At 42.9% G+C, this 10,970-nt stretch overlaps 1 protein-coding gene across 1 annotated transcript; it reads left to right on the top strand.

Annotated features, from left to right (window-relative positions):
• The first annotated feature begins 1,130 nt into the window (after positions 1-1,130).
• LOC109764056 (myb-related protein P-like) lies at positions 1,131-5,868 on the top strand. The gene is made up of 3 exons (XM_073503801.1): positions 1,131-1,339; positions 1,504-1,633; positions 5,157-5,868. Exons 1-3 carry the CDS (start codon positions 1,207-1,209, stop codon positions 5,866-5,868), a joined length of 975 nt encoding a protein of 324 aa, XP_073359902.1. The 5' UTR covers positions 1,131-1,206.
• The last annotated feature ends 5,102 nt before the right edge of the window (positions 5,869-10,970 follow it).

Raw genomic sequence — 10,970 nt, 5'->3', positions numbered from 1 at the left:
GAAAAGCTTAATGTGGTTAGACTATCAAACTATTTAAACATCTCTTTTTGCTTGTCGGTAGGCGTGGTGGGACTAATGTTTGCCAAATCTTTGTTGAGAGGTGCTCTCGGCAAATAGGTGCAACCGTGATCATGTCGTTATTAGCCGCCGGATGTGCCGCATGGCATCTTTGGCGTGCGGCGGCTTCTTGGCTCCCGGTAAATAGTGCCTTTGCCGAGTATTGTCTTTTTGCCGAGGTCTACTCTTGGCAATATCATATGTTACTTTGCCGAATTTCCGTGGTTTGGCTCTCAGCGAAGAGCCTAGCATCCGGCGTATACGAAAATTCCAGTAGTGACAGATGCACGTAGGGATGTAAATGACAAATAAACGGCGCCTAGCTTGATAGTTCAACCCCCCCCCCCCCCCCCCCCCCCAAAAAAAAGGAACATTATTGAACTGTTAGATATAAGTGGGTTTACGGGATTAGCCGGGGTCCTGTTTAGATCCCTAGGTGCACAGGTTGATGACTAATGCTATTAACTCTTGAACAAAAGAAAAAGTGATTTATTACTGGATCCATGCTTCTCAAACTTTTGTTCTGATTACTCATCTTCGTACAAACTTGTTAAACAATCGTACCGGGTGTACTAAACTTGTTAAACCTCGCTTTCATCATTTCAACTCGCTTACGTACTGCCTAGATGGAAAATGATGCATGCAAGTTGCAGAATCAGACTTACAGTCCTTTAAATAGTACGTACAACAGTTGATTAATCTAGTGAAAGCGAAGTTTTGGCGAAGGCGCTAGCTAGGGAACATTGACTAGTACGAAATAACCACGTACGAAAGCGACCGGTGTGTATAGACCACCGATGATGTGTGTGGACAACGTGGTCGCTCGCGAGGCCACGCAGGTAACAGTGGCGAGCCTTTGCGCCACGGTGCCTCCACTGCCAGCCAGCCACAACACCGCCACGGCGCCACTCCCCGGACATCATCTGGTGGTGCTATGTGATGGCGCTTTGTCTTACGCCAGCGAGAGATTGAGAGTGATCACTCGTAGGTAGCTAGCTAGCTAGGGCTCTCAGGACTAACATATAACGTCACCTGTTAATTGGCTCAGCAACTAGTATTAACCTGGGCTTGGATCAAGCTATAATGAATCTGTAACCCGTCCCTTGATCGCACACACCTTTCAATTGAACAGATCTATCGATCGAGAGGATGGGGAGGGCGCCTTGCTGCGAGAAGGTGGGGCTGAAGCGAGGAAGGTGGACGGCGAAGGAGGATGACACTCTCGCAAAATACATTGCTGGGCACGGCGAGGGCTCATGGAGGTCTCTGCCCAAGAATGCGGGTAAATATGGCATAAGCTGTTTTGCTTGTTCGCAGTAGCTACTTAATTAGTTGAATCTTCAAGATCAGACAGACTACTTAACTAGCTATACCTTCATGACTAACATGAGGGAGTACTACAAATATGTTAATATGTTCCAGCTTCCCATTGTATTAATACTGCAGGGCTACTGAGGTGTGGCAAGAGCTGCAGGCTACGGTGGGTCAACTACCTGAGGGACGGGGTGAGGAGGGGCAACTTCTCTAAGGAGGAAGACGATCTCATCGTCAAGCTCCATGCTGCATTAGGCAACAGGTACGGGCCTTGGATTACTCCACCATTAATAATATATATATATATATATATGACCCACGCGTCGCTATGCTCGCAAGAAGATATGTTGGCCTACTATTTTCTGTTTTACTTTATGTGTGCGTTCTATTTTCAGACAACTTCCGAGAGTGGACTTTTTGATCCCAAGCTCCATGAGGCTCAAAATTTTGAAAAATACAAAAGCCAAAAATTGTTGTTTCAAAAAATTGTGAAACGAGGTGCACACATATATAATGACGTATACTGTATCACTGTAAATCATGGTGATGAAATATGTTTTTATGTGGTCTACACAAAAAAATCATGATCTTTTATAGTGAATAGTACATGTGGTAGACAATCATGGTTTGTGTGTGTGTGTGTATGTCTGTATCTCACGTCATAATGCATTTCATCATGGAAATTTACAGACAAGGATAACGCCACCCCCACCCCCCTTCTAGTTTATATCGCTCGATTCAAAAATCTCACCAACTAAGATAGATGGTGAGTGCTGGAATAATTTTTTTGTTTACTAAAGTGGTCAATCAATGCACTTGTTTCCCTTAAAAAGTTATGTTTGCCAACGCATTAATTACATGTGAATATTCGCATTATATAAATTGTCATTACTTATCAACAGAAAAATGTCAGAAACTAAGGGTCAAAGATTAATATTGGAGAATGTGTGAGCATATGAAACAGCAACTACTTAGAACTGAAAAGACTTCATTCGTTTCATAACTGAATGTTTGACGTCGATAATGTATTCTCTTTCGAAAATAATGCACCCCATCCATGACCATCGAACAGGACCAAGGCAAAATTAAGCATGCCAAAAACAGACGCAGATATCTGCATTAATGTTGCATTCTTGTAATATTTTGCTGATTTTGATATAAAACAATTAAGTTGCATCTAGTTACATACAAATTTGAGGAACTGATCTTAGTCAATGTATATGTGTTAATCCATTACCGGTCTTGTATATTAATATATGATTTTAATCTTTGCCTATATTCATTTCACACCTAGAAATAATGTAAATGCTTCGTCTCTAGCATTTAACAGAAAGGAACACTAAATATAAATTAGCGATCCCATTTTTCGCTCCCTTTCACATTTAGTGGTGGCGTAATGTTCTGGCGCTATAGATTAAAGGCTATTCTCTCGACTTGCTTTCTTTCTGAAAAAAGAGGAGTGCATGATCCAATCGCATCTAACCTTTGCACCTGTGAAGTGGATAATTATAAATTAGTACTCCAACTTTATTTGTTTTTAAGTTTTATCCATTACTTAGTTTCTTGACCCCACAAAACATATAACTCCCCTTTTCTTTTACGCAAAATAAGATGTAATGTACCAATTTGTTGGTGGTGACATATGAAAGGCAACGCACAAAAGGAAGGGTATGAAGACTCATTTCCATCCATGAAATTGTTGATGCATCATATTGGGTGTACATGAGATTTTCTTTTACGAGACGGGTTGTTGGTCTATGCATGTGTACGTGGGATTATAGTTTAGGGCCACCCGTTTTATTGGTTCGCGTAGTTCTACATGTATTTTTTCCTTTTCAAGGTAGTGCACACATTATAAATTGTTAGCTATATATGATTTTAAATAAGAACAGGTTCACTAAACAAATGATTAGATATTTAACGCGACAACCTTTAAGCATTAGAACAGCGTGTAGGTTTCGTAATTGTGATATATGTTATGTAGATGTTTCAATGATCAGATGTTTCCTGTGAACCGACCCATTCGCGATTGTGATGTGTCATAGATTGAACGGCTGTAGTTTTAAACAACAGCGGGTCCACTAAACAACAATTTTTATTTTCTCCGGCACAGCAGACCAACTGGTGCCGTGCTCCAGACGTTCTCACTCACTCAGAAAGCTCAGTGTACACTAGAGAGGGGCGGCTGCTAGTAGTCTAGTATTGCCCTGGACCTCAGTTCTCAACATCAGTAATAGTCACTGTACTTGGTGGCGCTGTGGATCTTGCTAATCCACTTAAAAGATGACATTGCTGTCACCCTCAGCAAGAGCTGAGGAGATTGATGCTAAGCCCGTTGATGTAGAATGTGTATTGGTCCTCTCCAGCCTATCTCATGGTTCATGATCATGTGCGACATTGTGTTGGTCATATTAACTGTACCAGCCAGGAAACACGAGGGACAATAAAGTAAACAACTTACAAATTAGTTTGGGCATGTACTTGCAAAGTGGCACTATCAGTGCGAGAGATGAACCATGTGATCCTTGAGACCTAGGATAACATCGTTGATTTTTTTCATTATTTTGCTTGCGATTGGCGCCGGGTTCCTGTCTCAAATTAGTTCAGGCAATTGAGTAGAATGGCACTTAGGTGATCAATGGTAGCGGCGGTGATGGGGTGCAATCACGGCGAGAGTTGGACGGTCTCTACATAGGATATCTTCGCTGAATTACATGTGAAGAGGAACACCTACTATGTTTAAATAGCGGGCTATTGCCATTTATCGGTGGTTGGGCCAGAAGCTAATGAAAAAGCTATAGCGAAGCCAATACCATTTAGCGTTTTCCATAAATCATAAAAAATTGGAAATAATTGTTGGCACCGCCTCCTCGCCGCACATCACTTCTTCCTCACTCTCTCTCTCTCTCTCTCTCTCTCTCTCACACACACACACACACACACACACACACACACACACACCAACAACTCACTAGCCAACTACATGCACGACTAGAGGGCCACCCCTGCATCTGGCTGACTAACTAACGAATACGTGCAGCTAAGGACTGGCTATAACTCACACGACATATACACATGCATGTGTACAAGTAATGTCAAGACTAATTATAACAAAAATAAGTACACAATAAGGCAAATCATATATGATACAATGCATATACTTAACATATACATATGTTCATATATCAAAACCCGAGCAACAATTAGGTGTCCTAATTAAATAACCAAGCTTCGCATCAATGCATCAGAAACTAGAACAAAAAATAATGTAGAAGGTTGGTTTTGTATAGCGGCTTAATGGGCAAAACGACTCCAAATTTGACGCTATAGCGGGAAATCGGGGCTATAGCGTCATTTTAAATTTAGCGTTAAAAGTGCATAGCTTTAGCAGGAGAGATCTCAAAGGCTATAGAGGGGCTATAGCGGAGCTATAACCGGCTATTTAAAACTTTGCACCTACTGTTACACTCTAGAGCTTGAGGAACAATGAAGAACAGTATGCTAGTTATACTATTGCGACTGCACATTGTCCAGTACGTGTCGGGTAGGATTCGTACGTGCAACGATCGGTTTCTCAGTCTGCGCCTGGTCCGATCTTTTCATTCCACATAATAAACACTCAATATAGTTTAGGATATATCCATATCCTAAGGTATACACTCTAATTAGTCTGCCTGGTCCGGTGTTTCGAGTTAGTACTATCTTAGCTCGTAGAACATCGCCTTCCCATGTATATTTAAATATCTCTCACTAACGAGCCTGCATCTTCGTGAACTGGCTGACAGATGGTCACTGATCGCAAGTTACTTGCCAGGGCGGATTAACAACGAGATCAAGAATTACTGGAACGCGCATCTTAGCCGGCAGATCCACAGCTTCCGGCACACGTACACCGCTGGCAAGGAAACCACCATAACCATCGACATGAACAAGCTTTCCGCCGCTTCGAAGCGGCGAGGCGGCCGGGCGCCCAGGAGCAGCACGAAGAAGCAGCCGGTGCTTGAGCCGACCAAGTCAATGGAATGCTCTAGGCCGGTTGGTGACATATCATCGTCAACATCAAGCCTACCTCAGGGCAACTCGGAAACTATGTTAGACCAGAACCAGCCGATCAACATCATCACTAATGATACACCCTGCAGTGAGGAGCCCATGGTCATGGACCCCATAGATCTGAATGGTGGTGTCCTGGAGCCCAACTACGCGAACAACTCAATGGATCAGATTGGGATTTTGCAGGAGTGTGGGGAGATTGAGGCCATGTTATCAAGCATCGACGACATGCCAGCTAGTGTGCTGACTAGCATCGAGCACGGAGGCCACTCTCCTCGGGTTGAGGATCTGCTGGACATGGAATGGGAGGGTTTTGCATCCCTCCTATGCGACCTTCCAGCCCAGAATGAGCGCCTCCAGAGAGCGGAGCCGCAGGCAACGAGAGGCTCCGAGTCGGACGAGCTTGAGTCGTTCGTCAGCTGGCTCCTCTCTGATGTGTCCTAAGAGAATCAATCCAAAAACTGCCGAGACGGGTAACCACAAACCATAGAGGAAGAAGAAAAAGGTGTCACGTCAGGGTTTCGGTTACCGCTTGAACTTTCAAGATTTACCATGATTACCGCGTATTTCCATGCCCCGCAGTAAATGGGTAGTCCAAGCAAAAAAAACCATTTTTTATATTTTGAATTTAAACACGTAATGTACAGTAAAGTATGGCAGCTTCTCAGTTATTTCAACCTAGTTAGTTTTGGCATGTTGGTAACAATCTAGTTCCATGTTCAAAATGTGGCGTTCGAGTTCTCCTTCTTGCACTTTTTTTGAACTAATATATGTTGAAGTGCAATCTATATCATATTTTTGAAAAAATGAATTCAAAATTGAATTATAAATTTTGTTCGAAATTTGCATGAAATTTCGTGGTAACCGTGATACCCACGTTTACCAGTCCCCTGGGTAAAAATACCCCATTCAGCAACCAAAACAGTAGTCACGTGGTGCTAGGCTGCTAGCCCTCCAGACCTCTGCCGCACGGCCACATGTTCAGCAGACCAGAGAGGAAGGTGAAGGTGTGGCGTCCACGCGAGGGAGCGATCTCAGGGAGCAACTAGTTGATGAGCGCTTCTTCGGGAGCCTCCCAACAATCACTTCGGGGTGGGCTAAGAGCGCACCAAGTGGCGCACTCTCAGCCGCCGCCACGTGTTGTGCTCTGGACGCTCCCTTCGGATTTTTTTTTGCGCACGCGTTTTTGGCTTTTTAGATGGCTTTTCTGATTTTATTGACTTTTCGGTTTGTCATAGGACTTTCCAAACTTTTCGACAATTTTTATTTGAAAAAAATATTTTGTTTTCATCCATGAGAGGCACGGTTTTGCTTTCGCGAGAGGCATGACCATGCCTAGCGGAAACAAAAAGAAATTCTCTTTTTTCCGTTAGAGGCGCGGTTTTGCTTCCGGGAGAGGCACGGTTTTGTTGCTGCTAGTGGCTCAGCCGTGCCTCTCCGAAACGGAAAAAATATCGTGTTTTCTCTTTTTTTTCATTTGCAAGAGGCACGGCCGTGCCTCTCGGAAACGAAAAAAATAACATGTTTTATAAATTTTTTTCTTCCTTTACAGGCACGGTTTTGCTTCCGCAAGTGGCACAGCTGTGCCTCTCGGTAACGGAAAAAAACAAGTTCTCTCTTTTTTTTATTTCAAAATGCCCCTCGGGTGTCCATATAATACAGATGCCATCAGCGTATTGCATCGGATCTGGAGTGTCCGATCCGCTCCGACGGACTATCCATATCGATTGGTGTGACTTGAATCGTCGTCTTGTGAGGAGAGTTCTTCATCTATATTCAGATATAGCTGGAGTGTCTTGAACCGGTGAAGACTCCTATTGCATTCAACAAATCCAACACACAAAGTACAATGAATACCAAGTGCTTGTGATAGTTTGAGAAGTAACATATTTAAGGTGGTATAAACCTTGTTCGGGTAGCGAGGTCGGACTAAACTTAGCAGCAGCAGCCGTGTTCGAACTTAGTGGTAGCGTTGTGGCCAAAAAAGGCCCTACTACCATCCTGTTAGCAGTAGCGTGGTTTGAGAAGCGCGGCTACTACTATACCTAATCTGGTGGGAGGGGGGTGGCAATTATAGTAGTAGCGCGGTTTAGTCCCGGCGCGCTACTGATACGTGTATAGCAGCATCGCTTTTTGTCCACAAGCGCTACTGCTAATTAGCAGTAGCGGCTCTCTTTGTACCGCGTTACTGATAAACCTCTGTGTATAAGATTTTTTCTAGTAGTGATCATTTGAACTTTAAACTTTTAAAATGTTTTGTACACACCGTCCAAAGCCCAATTATAAATTTTGGCCACTTTATATGTTTAGTAATCATGATTTCTCAAGTTGTCTCGCACTTACTATATGTGTGGCCTGCAGCACACAAAGGCCGCCACTTCATCTGTTTTTTTTTATCGAAAGTTTTTGGCACAAGTTGCAGAAATATATGTGCGGCGGGCTTGCTGTTACGGGCCTTAAAGCATGCCCGCCACTGGTAATTCATAAGGCAGTGCTAGGCTTGTGGCACGACCCGCACTATTGTTTTTGACCCTGCGGGGATGTTGATAAGAGTCTACTTGTGGCGGGTCCTAAATATAGCCCACCACTGTTATAGTAAATGCAGTGGCGGATGTTGTTTTCTAATCGCCGATGCAACTTCTACAAAATACTAGTGGCAGGTAAAATATAGCATCCGCCACTTGTTTGAGTTCACGTAAAAGCCTTTTCCTAACGTCCAGACAAACCAAGGTGGGGACATAGCCATAGGCGAGCGATTTGAAGAAGCCTTAAGCTCCAGCTGTAGCGATCCAAGAGGCTAGTTGTCGCAAGTCGACCTATGAAAACGAAGTTGTAACCATAGTGGAAGAATCAGCCCACATGACGCGGTCCATACCAGGTCATCTGAAAAAGAGAAACTACCTCGTTCAAACGCAACTGTAGAAGTCCATATCCGACAACGCCATGTGGGTCTGCCAAAGGACGCATATTGATCGAGAGAGGGCACCCGGGGCTTGTGCTTGATGTTTCTCTTTTAGAGCGGTACACCGATCCACCGAAAGCTATGGCTCTTCAAGGCATGGACACAGTTTGTTTTCTTTAAGAACACGCGACTAAAAGTTGCCCGTCATTTTCACATGAACCACATTTCCAAACGCATTGATGAACACTCTTTTCAATGAAAACACAAGCCACCAAAAACACTGTTTGCGGAAGGGTACGTAATGATCTCATACATGTGGTTTAGTCACCCGAAAACACAAAAGTCTCACTACCTATGTTTCGCCTACCTAGACCTTCGATTCTTTGGGATTCGTCCCCATATTTTCAACAAGACCCCAATTTGATCCAACTAGAATTGTCAAGTCATTTTTGCTTTGCAAGATACCCCCCCGCCCCCTGTTTTGTTGTTTTGATACAGTTTCAAACCCCGGTTAGTTTTCAAAAAGTTTAAAAAGGAGCATTCACATAATCACAAGAGGAACTCAAACTAGTATGAAAGAATGAAACCATGTCAAACCTAATTGAAAGCCATATCAAACATACATAAATAGCTTTAGTGAGACTCAATCGATCATGAAAATCGAAACACATACAAAATGAATATGAAACTATGAAACCAGAGTGAAAGTAACTAGAAACCGTATGACACTTCCATCAGCAAAAAATGGTTTAGAAAAGTTTCACCAATGTTCCATTCGTGTTTCAACAAAGGAATTTCTAAGTTTTAAAATCCACTAAAACACGTACCAGAAAAATATCAAACCATGAAACCACAGTGGAAGCCACAAAATCCACATAAAACTTGCATCAATTGAAAAATGGTTTTAACAGAACAAATCACCAGTGTTTCATGGGATTTTCATGACTTGTTCTCTTAATCTTGAAAATCCATTAAAACCTGTACCAAAACCATGCAACTTTGAAAGCCATACAAAACTTGCGTCGATAAGAAAAGGTTTAAACCGTTTCATTCTAGTCCCACAAGATGGAAACTTTAATTCACAATAACATAAGTGATGTTGAAAACGGATCCCACATTAGAAATTCGTTTCAAAATATATAGCTGGTTCTTTTAATATGAACAAAAAGGTTAGATGCATGGATGAACGGATGGTAGGGGGAGAGGTGTATTGTACTCCCTCCGTTCCTAAACCTATGTCTTTTTAGAGATTTCATTACGGACTACATAAGGACATATATAGACATGTTTTAAAGTGTATATTCATTCATTTTACTCCGTATGTAGTCCGTAGTGGGATCTCTAAAAAGACTTATATTTAGGAATGAAGGGAGTACTATTGTTAGTTGAATTCTCCAAAGCACAGGGTTTATAAATACAAAATTATGTCAGAAGGGATAAGCTTATTCATATGCCAAAGAAAACATATCAGCCTATAGAATTTAATCTGTGTGATTTCTCTGTAACTCTAGCAAAGCGCTTTAAAGAGTGCTTGCAAGTGTTGGGGTGTCCCTGCGCAAGAGTAGCTTCCAGCAGTTGGACCACCTACAAGCAGCACGACTGGCAGGAAAGGAGAGGAGAACTGGCAAGAGAATAGAAGCCGCCATACACAGCTGGCCTACGGAGGAGACCAAGGAGCAGAGCAAGTGTAGAATTGGCTACGGAGCGGGAGGGAGGGAGGGACATGGACATGAAGCGGCCCAAGATGGTGCTGGTCGGCTTTCTCGTCACTCTGGCCCTCATCGTGTTCACCTTCGGCGGCCGCAGGAGCTCCTTGCCTTCTACCCCTTCCTCTTACTCATCGCCGTCCTCCATCCCCATGGTCCGTGGTCGCCACGTCGTCCCTGGCGCCGGCGCCGGCAGCGATACGCCCAAAAGTAAGCTCCTCTGCTCTGCACACATTTCCAACCTCTGAATTGCGAATATCACAGCCCACGAAATAAAATAAAATGGCGAAAATACAAAAAAGGCTTGAACCTTGACCAAAGGAATTCTTGGGCGGGTCTTTCCCATCTTGCCACGTAGGGAAAACCCGGTGAAAAAACGCACTGAATAGGGGCTCGGGTGGTGATTTGTCTGGCGATGTACCTCTATCGTCTTTATTAACGGGATTATTCAGATCCCAGTTTTGCAAGGGGGTGATGTACTTCTATCGTCTTTATTCTCTTCGCATAGGGCATGTACGATCCTGCTGTCTTAGAAGTGTCAAGTAGGATAAATGCCGAGATGGAGGAAAGAAATAATAAGAAAAGGCTTGTCTTCTCTTATTTAAGAGATGATCTCTTAACACAATATATCTCATCATGTTTATAGCAATAGCTAGTTATTGAAGATATGGCTAAAATATAACCCATTGTAGAAAAATATTTTTGTCATCTCTAAATTACAGGCAACACTTGATATAAAGATTGTCTTATCAACCATTGTGCATGCCCTTATTAAGGGGATTAAGATTCCAAGAAGTTTGGAAGTTACCATTTTAGTAATGGCAGGATTCTTGCATTCATTAAGAATAAAATATTTGCTCGTAAATTAGAAAAACCGAGTGAAAATCAAGTTGCCTAGTTGATTATGAAAAACTAGGTGAAAAACCATCACAACCGCT

The sequence above is a fragment of the Aegilops tauschii genome, chromosome 1, assembly GCF_002575655.3.
Source record: "Aegilops tauschii subsp. strangulata cultivar AL8/78 chromosome 1, Aet v6.0, whole genome shotgun sequence".
In the NCBI taxonomy this organism is placed as follows: Eukaryota; Viridiplantae; Streptophyta; class Magnoliopsida; order Poales; family Poaceae; genus Aegilops; species Aegilops tauschii.
The sequence above is the reverse complement of the archived record's forward strand: the minus strand, read 5'-3'. Positions and strand labels throughout refer to the sequence as shown.

Bases quoted from the DNA above. Each gene is read 5' to 3' on its own strand.
- LOC109764056 (XM_073503801.1), top strand. From the start codon at position 1,207: ATGGGGAGGGCGCCTTGCTGCGAGAAGGTGGGGCTGAAGCGAGGAAGG. The intron at 1,340-1,503 runs GTAAATATGGCA...TTAATACTGCAG, and splicing joins GTCTCTGCCCAAGAATGCGG to GGCTACTGAGGTGTGGCAAG. The intron at 1,634-5,156 runs GTACGGGCCTTG...ACTGGCTGACAG, and splicing joins CATGCTGCATTAGGCAACAG to ATGGTCACTGATCGCAAGTT.